The sequence below is a fragment of the Pipistrellus hanaki genome (assembly GCF_964339955.1).
Source record: "Pipistrellus hanaki genome assembly, chromosome: 3".
Classification (NCBI taxonomy): Eukaryota; Metazoa; Chordata; class Mammalia; order Chiroptera; family Vespertilionidae; genus Pipistrellus; species Pipistrellus hanaki.
In genome coordinates, this window is record NC_140505.1 from 135559457 (window position 1) to 135576353 (window position 16897).

General features: G+C 35.8%; 1 protein-coding gene across 4 annotated transcripts in view; it reads right to left on the minus strand.

Annotated features, from left to right (window-relative positions):
• Positions 1-6750: 6750 nt before the first annotated feature.
• MON2 (MON2 homolog, regulator of endosome-to-Golgi trafficking) overlaps positions 6751-16897 on the minus strand; it is a 98990-nt gene continuing 88843 nt past the window's right edge. For all 4 annotated transcript variants that reach the window (XM_084877550.1, XM_084877548.1, XM_084877547.1 and 1 more), the window contains 3 exons: positions 15591-15798; positions 13781-13863; positions 6751-8306 (listed from right to left, as the gene is read on the minus strand). In XM_084877550.1, the coding sequence (XP_084733676.1) occupies positions 8143-8306; positions 13781-13863; positions 15591-15798 (455 nt within the window). In that variant the 3' untranslated portion in view covers positions 6751-8142. The remainder of the gene's footprint in view (positions 8307-13780; positions 13864-15590; positions 15799-16897) is intronic.

Here is a 16897-nt window from a genome sequence, read left to right on the forward strand (position 1 = left end):
TCTATCCCTCTCTCTTCCTCTCTGTAAAAAATCAATTTTTAAAAGAAATGTACTATCAGTTTCCTCATATTTCAGATATGCCTTGTTCACATTGTCTTTACCTGCAATATCCTTTGGAACCATCCAAAATCTACCTTGTCATCAAGGCCCACTGTAAGTTCAGTCTCCACCACTGAGTCTTTTCATTTCTTTATTGATTTTCCTTCTTCATATTAACATTAAGTATTAAACTGAACCACAGAGGACTAGGCTCAAGTTCTTTATTTTATAATCTCATTTAACCTGTGCTTGTCTTCCACAGTACTTTGCACATTTACGGTCTTATATTCCTTGCAAAACTATAAACTCCCTAAGGGCACAGAGTAACTCAATGCCTAACACCTGATAGGAGCTAAAATGATGACCGGAATACTTAATTATATACAATCTTGTGTTTACTAGATATATTCACCTGAGCACTCCTACAAAGGACACAATTATGAGCATACAGATTCTTAACCTGCATTGCTTGTCCCCAGTAAAATGCAAAAACAAATCTTACCTAATAATAGACAAATATGTAAACTGACCATACCTCCACTATGCCCACCAGCCAATCAGGAGGGAATATGCAAATTAGAACAAAGATGGTGGCCACCCAGCTGCTAAAGGCATGAAGTGGCCTGGCAGGGCAGGATGCCTGCTATGAGAGGGAGGGCAGGGGGCGAGGGGATCTACAGGAGCGGCACTCCAGCCCCGCAGCGAAGACAAAGAAGGCAGACTCCGGCCAGAGCAAAGGCCTGGGTCCCAGGTGCTGGAGGAAAACCAGTGCTGGAAGCCAAGGGAAGGAAGGCCTATTGCACGAATCTCTTCAGGTTTTTGCTCATCTTTGAATAATATGTACCAGAAATGTATTTTATTTATGTTACATGCACCAAACAGTTATCATGAGTTAGGGACAGTACTTTATCACATTGCTTTTTAAATCTTAAAAAAAAAAAAATACACTTTGAGTTAAACACTACTATTAACTCCCTTTTTCATGAGGAAAGAAAAACAGGTTAACTAACTTGCTATTTTAAACTGTCCTGGACCAATAATAAAAACCCAATACAGCTCCAGAGGTCACAGTCATTAAACAAGTATCTTCTTCACAGTATTTGAAGTTCTTTGTTATGTTCAAGCGTATTTGTCTCAACATCTATTCATAGAAATAGTTGTGTAAAAAATATTACAACAATTTTTCTTTGAGAGATAGAAGTATGGTCTAGCATTGCTATAAACAGGCAGTCTTAAAATAAGCCTCATTAAATTAAAAATATATAGAAGTGCTTGTAAAACAAAAGAAATGATTTTAAGAATCTAGTCCACTTGAGAACTGCTTTTACCTGACCTAGAATTTTTTAAGTTCAACGTTTTTTGACCTAGAATTTTTACACAAAGTTCTAAATCTGCTTTCCAAACTGCTGAGATAGATATTTCATAATGTTCCCGTTTTTTACTATTTTCACTTTATATATTAATAGTTTCAATAAATCTCTCAAAACCACACCTTCCTTATTCTATTTTAGAAAAGTTTTCCCCAATTGACAGAATATGTAAACCATCCTAAACATATCTTAATTATTAATTATGAAGTCTGTTAAACAGATTCAATGATCTGGGGTATCACTGATGTGTAGAACCTAATGGGGATGAGAAAGCAAACACAAAGTACATTAAAGAAAAAGTGAGTCATTTATCATATCAGGAAGTAAATTCTCAAAGTGGTTATGATTTTAAGTTATACTGAGAAAACTAGCAATGCTAGGACATAATTTTAAAAAATATCTAAAGTCATGAAGAGTGGAACTGTAAAGCAATTTAAGGATCTATACGATCACAGCTATAACTATATATGTTTAAAAAAATGTTTTTATTGATTTCAGAGAGAGGAAGGGAGAGGGAAAGAGAAACATCAATAATGAGAATCACTAATAGGCTGCCTCCTGCACACCCTCTATTGGGGATTGAACCTAAAACCCGGGCATGTGCCCTGACCAGGAATCAAACTGTGACCTCCTGGTTCATAGGTTGACACTCAGGACTTGAGCCACTCCGACCAGGAACTTGCAGTTTTTGTGAAAAATCTATCCTAGGCCACAAAGAAAATCTGGGTTTGAGGCCAAGAGACTTTCATGATCACAATACGTAACTAGTACATCTCAGAAACATGAAAAGTGCAAAGAGGAAGTGTAACAACAGCAGTATTACTTTCAAGAACTGCACTGGGAGCTAAAAAAGGAAACTCACCAAATTAGATAAATATATCCAATCTGGCATAAACATCATATGGGTAACTGCTTTAAGAGACAGAAGCTGTATGTTATACATTAAAATTATGACACAGAAGTAGTAAAAGATGGAAAGCATATGCAATTTGCACAGTTGGGTCTGAAGCCTAATATTTTATTTTATTTTGCTATATAAAAAAGACTAAGATTATAATATTATAGCTTTGAAATTTTTCTCATATCTAGTAAATCTCACAGAAAGCAGCAGTTGTTATATTGCAGTCATTACCCAAATAATGGTATGGTTTTGATCTTTCCTGCACTATTTATCAAGTGTTGTTTAAAATAAAACAATGTAACTAAATTTGCTGTAACTGAAAATGGCATCAAAACTCAAGGGTAGCTGAAACCAGTTTGGCTCAGTGGATAGAGCGTCAGCCTGCAAACTGAAAGGTCCAGGGTTCAATTCCGGTCAAGGGCATGTACCTGGGTTGCAGCCACATCCCTGATGAGGGGTGTGGAGGCGGCGGCTGATAGATGATTCTCTCTCATCGATGTTTCTAACTCTCTATCCCTCTCTCTTCCTCTCTGTAAAAAAATCAATAAAATATATTAAAAAAAAAAAAAAAAAAGAAAAACTCAAGGGTACAATAATTTCCTTTTTCTTGTCTCACAGTGTAATCAGGAATGTTTGAGCTGACCTCTGTATCACTGTAAGCACCAAGCACATGAATACCAAATACATCCTGAAAAGACCTGAAGAGACTATAACATTTTAGGTCTTCTATCAAAAGAATACTGTTTTGTAACAGAAAACAAGAAACAGCTAAAATACATGGGCAATATGCTGCCATGTCCTCTTTAGATCATGTAAGTCTAAAGTGACTCAAAGCATCTGCCTGCAAAAAAAACCACAAAAAAACAAACAAACAAAAAAAACTTAATGTAAACTCATTTCCCTTTTAAGAAAAGTGCTATGATCTCTCTATCCACATAACAGAAAAGACATGATTATTCCAATTTTAGCTGCTGAATTCATATTTATAGCATCCATTGTGTGGGCATCCTCACCACTGAATCCTGTGGATTCAGAAAGATAGTAGGCGCTCTAGTCACAAATTATTTTAACTTGACTCTGACCAGTGTGGTCAAGTTGGTTGAGTGTTATCCCATTCACCAAAGGACTGCCAGTTCGATTCCCAGTCAGGGCACATGCCTGGGCTACGGGCTTGATCCCCAGTATGAGGGTGTGCAGGAGGCAGCGGATCAATGTTACGCTCTCATATCAATGTTTCTCTTCTCCCTTCCTCTCTCTAAAAATCAATAAACTTTTATAAATACATAAAAAAATGAATAGGAAAGAGAAGGGAAGAAACTGATGCAGGAGAAAGGGGGAGAAAAATAATCAAAGGTCTCAATTAGGATATAGTAATAAATTTATCAAATAACTTGAAGATAACTATCTCAATAATGTAAAATCAACTCTAAATTCAAACTATGTGTTTTTCCTCTAAAGAATTCATGAGAACTCACTGTCATCTCTGTTTTAAAGATTGGAAAACAAAGGCTTTGAAAAGTTAACATGCCTAGAACGTTAAAAAGAGGCAGAGTCTCTGTTCCTTGCTGCCTCACAGTCAAGATTAATAAGAATATTTATGTTCACCAAAGGAATGATTGCACGCTCCTTTAAAAACAGCCCACACTGCCAGTGCATTCAAACTTACCAGATATGTAAACATGGATATTTAACTCATTTGAAATAGTTTTTACGTAAATTAAGAAAGATAAAGTTTCTTTCCCAATCTAGAAATACTTTTCATTCAAATTGAAAGCACTAGTCTACTTGCCAGAGATACAAATTTTTTAATTCAAGATTTCTTAAGTATTAAAAACTGCTTTCCCTTAATATATAAATTGGTAACACACCATGTGTTATAAACTCCCATTCATTCATTCTATGAATGGTAGTTTAAATAAAAAAGCAAAATTCACTCTAAAAATGTGGATAAATGCAACCCAACAACTCTAAACATAATTAAAGGGTGGCACTATACACAAGAACAGCTTATCTGCCAAAATGTCAAATGCATTGAGCATAAATCTAAAGAACATTCTAGGCTGCTGGCAATGCTTTCAGACCATCTTTGTCCACATCTGTGGTCATTTTATATTAAAAATCAGAAGTTCACAATATTCATGGCCTGGACATCCATTCATTCCAGGGCTTCTAAATCTCCACTATTAATATCTATAGCAATCACAGGAAGGTGAGTTCCTGAAAGTATTCTGCCTTCGCTAGACAGACTTCACCTACAGCAGTCTTTTTCGAGGATCTGGTTGCCTATCTTAATTATTCTATACTAGAGGAGAATGTATTAGTCATCATCATATATATACACACACACACACACACACTGTCTTTCATTAACATGAGTGTAATAATGACAACCTCATTAATACTTCTGAGTTGTTTGTTAACACTTCAATAATTTAAGCTATTTTATTCTGTTTCTCAATGGGCTCTTTGGCCAATGGCTGCCTGGGACCAGTGACCCCAAATTGTGACAATGAACAAAATACTTTCAAGTTATATTGAGAAAGGACAAGTAACCTATTATAATATTAAGTATATGCTATTCTTCAGAATAAAATATATATGTTTAATTGTTCACCTCTTCCATCTAGTGTAACATATTGATAATTTAAGGAATATAGCAAGAGTTGGATCAATAATCCTATATAGGGGAAAACAGGTAAACAATATAGTTGTTAATAAAATTTTTAAAAATGAAATCAAGTAAAAAGTGATTCTAAGGCAGACTTGCATGCATTTTCTTTTTCTTTTGGCATCTATAAGCTCCTAAGTAAATGTTACAAATGTATACGGTAAAATTAATAGAACTTTTAGTCATCACTAGTTATAAAGGAGTACAAAATAAGACACTACAAAATGACTTGTTCTTCTCCTCTTTGGTAGTGGCAGTATAGGAAACTAAAAGGTAAACTACTCCAAGTTAAAAAAAAAAATTTTATAATGAAAAAAAGTCAGAAAAGGATTTTAATCCAATTGTTGGTGTCTGTTTTCCAGCACTCTCTATATAAGAAAGGCACTATCCTAGTTGGTTTAGCCCAGTGGAGAGATCATCCCGAAGAAATGATTCTGGTCAAGGGCATGTACCTCCATTGCAGGCTTGATCCCTGGCCCTGGTTGGAGTGTGTTCAGGAGGCAACCAATTGATGCATCTCTTTCACATCAATGTTTCTATCTCTCCTCCCTTCCACTTTCTCTAAAAATCAATGGCAAAATATCCTTGGGTTAGGATGAAGAAAAAGACAAAAAAACACACAAAACAATACAAAAAAAAGGTACCATCAGTGACAAAAAATGATTATGTGAGGCTTAAAACTCATTGTAATTATAATATGTATCCCAAAGGACATTTTTATTACTGTTTCATGGACTAATCATCGTCTTAAATGTCCTATAAAATGATCTTAGCTTTGGCAACTTCCTTTTCAAATCTCCTAGAATGTAGTAATCTCATATAGCCCAGTTCTTCTAGTCACTGAAGAACCGAATTCATACCAACAAGAGAAGGGTTAACCCCCAGGAATCAGGATATTTTAGCCTAGAAGTAAGGTTGACTCAAAGGAATTAATTACTAGTAGTGACTCCTGGGAGTGGTGAGAGATATTCTGTGAGGAAAAACCTGTCAAATTATAGTACCAAGGGGGGTGGCCCAGCTTGCCTGACATTAAGATGGCCACTGATCATTATTTTATATGGTATTTACACATTCACCATATTTGTGTTTTGAACTGTAGGGTATGGTCCTGGTATTGAAAGCTAATACAATATTAGTAAAACCAATCCATTTATATAAATATATGTATATACCTTTGACTCTCATTTAACTTTCACTAGAGGATAATTCTAATTGCAATTGATCTGTGATTCCTCAAGAATAGATGCATTTTTACTTCATGTAAATTTTTGGCAATACTTTAAACATGTTACTGAACCCGTACACTACTCTTATTCTATTTCAATGCTTTATCAGTGATATGCAGATTTTTCTAATCTCCAATTTAACATATTCAAATACAGAAAGTAAACTAAATATATAGCTTGAGCAATTAATTTTTACAACTTTCTTCAAGAAAAATGCTGAAGATAATATCTAGAAAATGCCATATTTTACCTTAATTTTACATGAAATTATAAAGTCAAAATTCATTAATTCATGTAAAAAAATACTATCCCTTAAAAATAATATCTAACCACTTGTTTACAGATAATAGTGCAAATTAAATAATTACACAATTACAATAGCCTCACAATTTTATCTTGTTCATTACTTAATCCTAATATCTTCTCAACATTTTATAAATATGCTGGAGTGGCATAAATTCTATTAAAATCAAAGTCCTTCCAGCACACTAAAATAATACTGAGACAATTATGATTTCTTATGAAAAATAATTGTTTTAAACATCCTTGAGTCTTCACATAAATTATGAAAATTTAATTCAGAACAAAAATATAATAGTATAATCCATAAAATAAAAAATACAGTAATTTATGTCAGTCGTTTTTTAAGGAACAGTTAAGTTAATGTACTCAGGAGCATTTCTTCAATAGCAGAGGAAATTGAAACAAAATTAGCATTTTTCTCCATGACATAAAGTTTACTGCACTTCCAAATGCTTTTCCAACTCCAAAAATACATTTCTCATTGTTTCAGAATACATACACATTTTATATCTGTGGGTCAGCATCGTTATTTTGCTTCTTAAGAAGACATTACAAAACAAAGCACTGAAATGAACAAAACCTTACAGGCAAAATTTTAGGAAATCTGAAATCGTTTTGCCTGGGTCATAATTCAAAGTCAGTGATAAATGCTGTTAGTCAGGGATGGAGCGAGGGTGTGGGTAGGAGACTTAATAGAAATATAAAATATCAAAGTCTTTAAAATCCAGACAGCAAATATAAAAACAGACATACTTATGTGAAAGCTGGAAAAGACATTTAAAGAAATGAGGTATAATGGAGTCATAGTGCTACAAAATATCTCAATGTATTAAGTTAATAACCTATACTTTGGAGTTGCAAAATCAGCAAATCAAAAACTATTTGCTGCTGTGTTCACATGACCTTTCTGGCCAGACTTTTAATAGTGACTAGCAACTACATTTAAAATAATCATTAAGCTAACTGCATGATTATATGGTGAGTGTATCTGCCGCTTAAGAAGGCAAATTATAAGTAAAAAGATAAGCAAACAATTTTATATTAATAATAAATACAGCATCAAGCATTTAACATTAGCAGTATTTAAAATTTTTAAATAATAAATGCAACTATTTTATATAGAACTGTAACCATTTATTTTACACACAAGTATATCAGTTCCTTTTGTTTACAAAGGCTGGTTATAGATAATATGGAATGTTACAGTACCATCTTGCATAAAATTTTAGTACACCTTTGTACTTGAAAAAGAGCGCAAAAACACCAGCCTAATAAATCTGACTGAATGAAATATCTTTTCTTTCTTTTTAAAAAGTACATCATTAACACAAACATCACAAACTGTACATAAGCTCACTTTTAAATCACCAATTGAATATATGGTAGCAGGTATGCTGTAGTATTAACCATCTTCTAATCAATTTAATTATTAAAGGCTCGCACTGATACTCATTCAGGAGCCTTGCTGACATGTAAGCTTGCAATAAGAACTACTGAACTCAGGTAAGTACGATTTAAAGAAGGCCAACAACAGCTGCCAAGAATTATTTGTAGTAAGAAAGTCTTCTAATAGAAGACTCACTGAGGAGCAGACATTCTTTAGATATCTTTCTTCTTTAAATTTATTGTAGCTGGTCAAGATTCTCCATTTTGAACTTTGGATGCTGGTGGCTGCATGAAATCCTTAAAGGGAACTAGTGCCTCTTTAAGTGCAGAGCAGACTTCTGAAGATGAGCAGGTGATGCATTCTACTAACGTTGGGTATAATGCAATTACTTGTGCCCAGGTATTTTCATCAACTGCAATGCAAAAAGTATAAAACCTCAGAAAAGGGTGGATTTCAATAGCAGAGATCACATAAACATAATCATTTAAATACAATGCAAAGAAAAAATTCCAAAATATATGGAGATTTTACAATCTTCTTTTACCTTTGGGAGATTTTCTGCAATATTTAGTAAGATGTAAGGGAAAATATATAGTCAATGTGTAACATATCAATACCAACAAAATTAATAAAAGTACATTTTAAAATGATACTGCAGTTTGCGAAAGCTTTGAAAACTAAGTCAAGTAGCTTAGAAAACTTCAAAACCTTAGTCATTTTCAATATAATTGCTAGAGAATATAGTGTACATTTCAAGAATAATTAGAAAAGAGTTCAATTTTTTATACAATTGTGTGCTAAAAATATACATATATTAAATTATTTTATCTGTAATGTCCTTGGTATTGCTTTTAATTTTAAATAACCACACATAGATTCATTCTTGTACTGCTTGATAACCTTTTTAAAAAAATTGATTTCAGAGAGAGGAAAGGAGGAGAGCAAGATAGAATTATCAATGATGAGAGAAAATCATTGATTGGCTAACTCCTGCACAACCCCTCCTGGGGACTGAGCCTGCAATCCAGGCATGTGCCCTACTGGGAACTGAACTGTGAACTCAACCACTGAGCAACACTGGCTTGGACTGTTTGACAATCTTTGATGTATATCATTAGATTTGAACTGTAGTTGGGAGGGACTACTATGAACAATTAGTAGTGTTGAATGACATTTAGTGAATGGACAAAAGTGTTATATCCCAATTAGTTTGTACTGAAGGGTGCTGGGTTCAATTCCGGTCAAGGGCACATATCCAGGTTGCAGACTTGATCCCCAGTAGGGGGTGTGCAGGAGGCAGCTGTCAATAATTCTCTCTCATCACTGATGTTTCTTTCTCTCTCCCCCACTCCCTTCCTTTCTGAAATCAATGAAAATATTAAAATAAATAAATAAAAATTCTGCAGAAAGGCATGCCACTCAACCAAAGAACAATTACCAAATGAGATGCTTTGTGATCACATGCTAATCATTCAAAGAACATTGTTTACGAACAGTCACTTTGGATTTAAAGTAGATATGTGATATTTATTTATGTAAATGTGTAATATAAATATGTAGATATGTAATATTTATACATGGTGGTGAAATTACTAGTGTTTATTCCAACATATGCCCTATTGTTTAAAATTTGTTAAAAATAACAGTGAATTGACAATAAAAAAAATAACCCCATAATTTATTTATAAACAAATCTTAGTCAAAAGCATTTTAAAATTAACAGGGTGTTAATTTTCACATATGACTTACGAACCAGAAATTTTGTCCATTAAGTCTGATGTCTGTTAAATTGAGGTCCATAAAATTGAGGATTTACTATATACAACTAGAGGCCCAATGCATGAATTCATGCACGGGTGGGGTCCGGCCAGCTCAGCCCCAATCAGGGAGGATTGTGGCTGGGCCTGTTGGGAGGAGGAGACAACAGGAGGTTGGCCAGCTGACCCACCCCATTGGGGCCCGATCAGGGCCAGGCCAGTTGGGGGAAGGGACCATGGATGATTGGCCACTGGGCCCCAACCGCAATTTAGGGGGCCAATTGGGGACCGGCGGTCAGGGAAGGGGCCATGGGAGGTTGGTCAGCCAGCCCCAACCCTGGATAGTGTAGGGGGGCAATCAGGGGAAGAGCTGGCTGAGAGAGGGGCCACAAGCCAATTGGAATGGTGGGGGCTATTTAGGGGCAAGCCTGGGGGAGGCGCCCCAGGAGGTTGGCTGCCAGGCCCTGCCCCTGATCAGGGTAGGGAGGTCAATCTGGGGGGGACTGGGTGGAGAGAGGGGCTGCAAGAGGTTGGCGGGACGGGCCCTTCCCCTGGCTGGCCCCGCCACCGACCAGACCCCCATGCCGATTGGGGCAGGCTGGCTGGACCCCACCCATGCGCGAATTTGTGCACCAGGCCTCTAGTATTTAATAATACTGAACTATACATATACTTAATAATGGTTAAGATGATAAATTTTATTTGTATTTTACTCAGGTAAAAATTTGAGGAGAACAAGATTGCATATATTGAAACTTACCTACATTGCCCAGTTTATTACAGGAAAATATAAAAATACATTATTTAAGATAACTTCTTAAACTAAGGAAAAGCTACTCAAATTTCTTAAAATATTTTTTAAAAACTCACCATAGATATTGGTGGGCATTTTGGACTTAATTATAAAAAAAATTAAAAAGTGAGAAGCACCTACGTAAGCACCTAAGCTACCGCCTCACACAACAATTTAAAAACAACTAAAAGACAGAACGGATATAATCCAAAACCACAGGAAAGCTGGCTGAGTGGAAAAATCTACAACCAGAAAGAAAGAGAGCCAAAACTGGTTTGGCTCAGTGGAGAGAGCATAAGCCTGTGGACTGAAGGGTCCCGGGTTCGATTCTGGTCAAGGGCATGTACCTTGGTTGCGGGCACATCCCCATTAGGGGTGTGCAAAAGGCAGCTGATCAATTATTCTCTCTCATCAATGTTTCTAACTCTATCCCTCTCTCTTTCCTCTCTGTAAAAAAAATCAATGAAATATATCTTAAAGAAAAAAAGGACAGAGGCTCACGGATCAGGGGAGCAGCAAAGCGCTGAGGTAGGAGATGCTCGTGTGCAGAAAGGAAGGGCGGCCGAGTGCCTGGCTGGCGGGAGGGGAAAGGAAGCCCCGGCTGCACTGAACCCCAGTTCTGACTGGACTAAATCCCAACCCTGTCCGAAACCCCGTGGACCCAGGCTCATATGGGAGTCTGGACTATAAAGAAAGGCATCCGGAGACTCAGAGACTGGGAGACTTGGGGGAGTTGGAAGCTGCAGCAGGCAGGGTCTACAATCGCGTGCGAATGCGCGCAGAGAGTTCTGACCACGAAGGTTGCCACCGTCTCTCCATAGCGAAAGGAGTTGGAAGCTCCAGACTACAGAAACCCAACCCAATTCTGGGCGAGCCCCTGGGGCACCCATGCTCTTGCAGGGGGAATCTGGACTGTCAGGCAGAAACTCAGGGGAGCCGCAGAAGGCAGAGGTCTGAGGCACACACAAGGGCAGGACTGACTGGAAGCCAAAACTGTCGGCTCAGCCCTGAGACTCCGACCCATCCAAGCTGAGCACAGGTTTTTTTCAATTTTGCAAGTCAGATCCTATAAGACTGTCTCCAATACAGAAGGTATCCAGCTGATACTCACATCCAATTGGCCTGAAGGTCAATTCCTCCCAGTGATACCAACAACAATCAAGACTTAACTATAACAAGGCTGTACACACAGTCCACAAAGGGGAGCACCAAGAGTGTCTACCTCAGGTAACTAAAAAGGCTGACCCACCGGGCCATAAAGGACACCAAATACACAAAGCCATTCTACCAACTTAGGGAAGCAGCAAAAATGCCGAGACAAGGAAATAGATCTCAAACGAAAGAAATGGAGGAGAACAAAAGGCTGGATATAGAATTCAAAACCATGGTCATAAGGTTTTTCAAGAATTTCTTAGAAAAGGCCAATAAATTTAACGAGACCCTCGAGGATATAAAAAAGGACCAAGTAGAAATTAAACATACACTGACCGAAATAAAAAATATTATACAGAGACCCAACAGCAGACTAGAGGAACACAAGAATCAAGTCAAAGATTTGTAATACAAACAGGCAAAGGACTCTCCTCCGGAGAAGCAAGAAGAGAAGAGAATCCAGAAAGTTGAAGGTAGTGTAGCCTCTGGAACAACTTCAAGTATACCAACATCAGAATTTTGGGGGTAACAGAAGAAGAGAGAGTGCAAGATACTGAAAACCTATTTGAAGAAATAATGACTATACTGGTTATATGTAATATATCTAGGGCAGTAACATGGGAAACAGAGATTTTCCTGTTTATGTCTTTAGTATATTTTTAAGGATCTAATTCTATCCTGTGATCTAATAAAGAGTTTACTGACTGATTTCTAGAAAGTCAATGCATGGTTTTCCTCTCTGAAAAATTAGCCAGAGTATTTTTTTTTTTTTAATAAGAACTTAAATTTGAACTTGAGATGAATTTAGGACATTCCTCCAGAATTTTCCCCAGAAATTCCACACCTCTATTTGGATTGAATAAACATAAGTCTATTATTGCCTCTTAAGAGTTCACATAGTACTCACCCTTTTTAGGCCAAAGTACCAATGGGTAGATTTAAAAACAGAAAAACATGTATTTATTTTAATTATATAATAACTAATATAATATGACTCATTTATTAGGAACTTCCTTTTTTCTTGGTTAATAAAAGAAATGCTGCTTAAAGTGCCAGTCATCTAAGATGCCAGAATGTAAACCAATATACTTCCTTATTTAACAAAATCAAGTTGTATAAAAAATGTCAGCTGAGTGAGCGTGTTTAGTGATACAACTGACTTACATTCTGGTGCCAGCTCTTTACCTTCCTGGTTCAGTAATAAACTTAAGATCAGGGGCTAGTCCAACAAACCAGACTTTGAGTAACAATGTTGTAGAGGATACAAAATAGAACAAAACAAGGCCCAAAAAACTTTTAAGAACTTAACAATTTAAGGGGAGTGAGTCATGTACATGTATAACTACAATATAACACAAATAGGTGCTTTAATGCAAAGGTATATATAACAAAGCTAGGAATTCAACAACAAAAATAAAGAAATCATTTACCTTCAAGGATTAAAAACAGGCTTGAAGAAGAGTGGTATTTAAATTAGGTGGATGTAGGCAGAAGAATGAAATAAGCAAAGGGTTGGTAATACATGAGTAGATAGAATTTTAATTTGGTGGGAGAGTAGGGTGTATTAGGTCTAGTGGGAAATCAAGCATGTATAGTCAGAAAGTACTCTTCATGCATTTGGTAGGTAATAAGTAAAAAAGATTTTTTTTGTCTTGTTTTACAAGGATGGAAAAATAAATGGTTGAATATACTTTTGGAAAAGTCATTTCTGGCCATAATGTGAAGAACAGATTGGACAGGAATAAGTAACAAAAAAGGAAAATAAATAAGGAAGTACTATAAAAATGATCCATAGTTATTTATACAGTTGATATATCTACAGTAAATCAGTACAAATGTAGAATTGAAGCTTCCCTATACCTGAAAAAGTCAATGATGTTCTATATTAAAAACACACAAAATATGAATTGTCCATGTAACACCCTGAATTCAGTCCAATTTACTTAAAAAAAAAAAAAAAAAAGTCAGCCAAATAGATGTTTTACATGAAGACAAAACATTACAAATAAATTTTACTTAATTTACATCCTAATGGGCTGATGCTTAAGTGATATCAAGACTGGAGAAAAGTAAGTCTAATAGTTGTATGTTCCTAAAATTCAGTTAACTTAATAATAATATAAAAAAGTACATTATAAATAGAACATATATGAGTTTAGAATAGCTGAGTTTCTAAGCACTTACCATTCTCAGGCTGAGTTTTCTTAAGTGAATCAATGAGAGTACTAACTGCTTTTAAAACAAATATGATTTCTGTTACTTGTTGCCTTAAAAAGAAACAAAAAAATTATTTTCATTAAGATTTTAACATATGCATGTGTGTTTTTTACTGTTTATACAACTAAATGGATTCTGAGAAAAATGGAGAATAATGTAAAGTTAATGTTAGTTTTAAATTCTTAAAAAAGAGAAATTATTTTATTAACATGTACTTCAGTGTGCAAATTCTATATAATAAAAGGGTAACATGCAAATTGACCCTAACGGTGGAACAACTGGGAATGACTGGTCACTATGACACGCACTATCCACCGGGGGCAGATGCTCAATGCAGGAGATGCCCCCTGGTGGACAGTGTGCTTCTACAGGGGGAGCGCCGCTCAGCCAGAAGCTGGCTCTTGGCTGGCTAGCATAGCGGCAGCACCAAGGATGTCTGACTAAGGGCTTAGGCCGGGAGAACAGGCATAAGCCATTCGTCAGACATCACCCGAGGGCTCCCATGCTGTCAGAGGGATGTCTGACTGACAGATTAGGCCCAATCCCCTGGGGAGCAAACCTAAATTGTCAGTCGGATATTCCCTGAGGGGTCCCAGATTGCGAGGGAACAGGCCAGGCTGAGGGATGCCCCCCCTGAAGTGCACGAATTTTTGTGCACCAGGCCTCTAGTAAGATATATAGTTCTTACCATTAGTTATCAATTTAAAAAGGAGGGAGAGGCAATCTATTAATACAAATCTAAATTTATTTGTAAACTGTTTCATGTAACTACTTAAAATTAAAACATTTTATAATATATGCTTTTAAAGCTTCTCTGCAAAAGGTGTATTTATTTTAACTAATTAGTACTAAAAAAGATTTGCCAAAGGTTAAATGGAAATATAGACTACTATTACCTCCTAATACATATTTTATCACGCTGTTAAAAGTAAGTTTAAAATGACAATAATGCTTATTTAACGTTCCAATACAACAAATAACATGTTCAAAATCAGTCCTAAGGAGGCACTATTTGGAAACATCAGCAATGAAGAATAAACTTGTAGCAAAGGATCAACAAAAGTAGCTTGAGTGCCTTCTTTCTCCCTACAAAATAAAAAAGCTGTTCTGCTATAGTTTAAACAGCATCCCAACCTGATTCCTGAGATTAGTCTGTGTTTTCATTCCACTGATAAGATTTTCCTAATATATAACAAGATACTATTTCAAGCCATGCTTTGTAAGCACTGAAGTATTTTATCCTGTTGCATTGCAGCTTTTCAGAAAATAATGAATGGTAACTGCATCAAACATAATATGATAGAATATAACACTTCATGGCACAACTATAACCAAGATTCAATTGAAAAGCAATAGAATAAACACAAAATATTTAAAAATGAAGGGGAAGTTAATCTTGAAACCAAATAATGTTATAATCTAATAAATAAAAACAGTCCAAGCAAAGCAACTTTATTACTGCTATCCAAGTATATTTCAGAGATCAGTTTTGATGAATCAGTTTCAATGATGACTATAACTATGTTACTAATAAATTTTCAGAATTCAATTTGTTTTTCAAATTCAAAACAGTAAGTTGGTACTGAAAAGCATCCCTTAATAAAACATTCATATATCAGCAGCAAAACTTATGAACATTTAGATTGTATGGAATACATCAAATTATAAATAGCCTCAGGCGAAGTTCAGATCACTTGTGAAAATACTTTTCAGAGTTTTTTTTTTATTATTATGAATAACTATAATAGTATATTTCTTTCTTTAATAAAATATATACCTTGGAAGAGGGCATTTACCACTTAATCTTTCATCCTCTATATAGCGATGTAGTACATCTTGAGACCTCTTTAAAAGTACTGAGAGTGCCATTCGTGAGATGTAGCCTTCCTGAGGCGTTGTGACTTTATTACTGAAGGAAAACTGGAGCAATGTTTCAAAACACATTTTAGAAAATTCTTCTCTCAAACGAATATCAATCTCTGCTTCTGTAAAATAATTTTTGGTGGTCAATAAAAGGTTAAATTAATACAACTCTGAGAAAATTTATATATATGATTTCCCCCCTGAATGTGAGAGGCACATAGATTGGTTGCCTCCTGCATATGTCCCAACTGGGCCAGGCGAGCAAACCCACGTACCCTTGACTGGGAATCAAACCTGAGATCCTTCGGTGCTTGGGCCAATGCTCTAAGCACTGAATACACCAGCCCAGGCTCCAATGTGTCATTTTCATACAACTCTTTTATGTGGAACTTTGTTCTTTTCTTTCTGAAATCTTTAGGAACTTCTCTTTATCCCCGAATGTTCTGATATTTCATGATAACATGCTTTATTGTGAGTTCTTTTTCTTTTACTGCTCTGAATCCTGAATGGCCATTTTTAATCTGGAGATTTATTTCAAGTTGTTTCTTTGAGAATTTCCTCTCCTAGCTTTTCTCTGCTCTCTTTATGGAAGACCTAGTGTCAGATGTTAGACCTCTTTATTAATTTTATTTATTTCTTCTTATATTTTCTTCTTTTTTGTTTTTGCTATACTTTCTAGGTTACTTCATTAATGCTTTCTTCCAACACTTCATTGAACTTATTTCAATGATCACATTTTAGTTTCTATGACCTCTTTTAATGTTCTAATTATTCTCTTTTAATAACATTTTTCTTGTTTCATGAATGTAAAAGTATTTCTCTTTGAGCACTCTAATTACAATAATTGTGCTTTTCTTCTTAAAAATGTTTTCTATGACACCGAATTACCTCTTTCCTCCAAGTTTCTTTTGCCCCTCTTCATTTGTTTTGGTCTTTGTTTCATGTGGAAGGATTTCCTCAAATGTCTGTGAGCTTTGGCTGTCAGATCGTACTTAAGAGCAGGAGACCAAAAATGACCACTGGATCCTCTGTGTTTACAAACTGCTCTTGTTCAGCAAGAAAGATCCGTATGTGTGTGTTTAAGAAATACTCAAGGGGCCGAAACCGGTTTGGCTCAGTGGTAGAGCGTTGGTCTGCGGACTGAAAGGTCCTGGGTTCGATTCCGGTCAAGGGCATGTACATCGGCGGCTGGCCGATGTTTCTCTCTCATCGACATTTCTG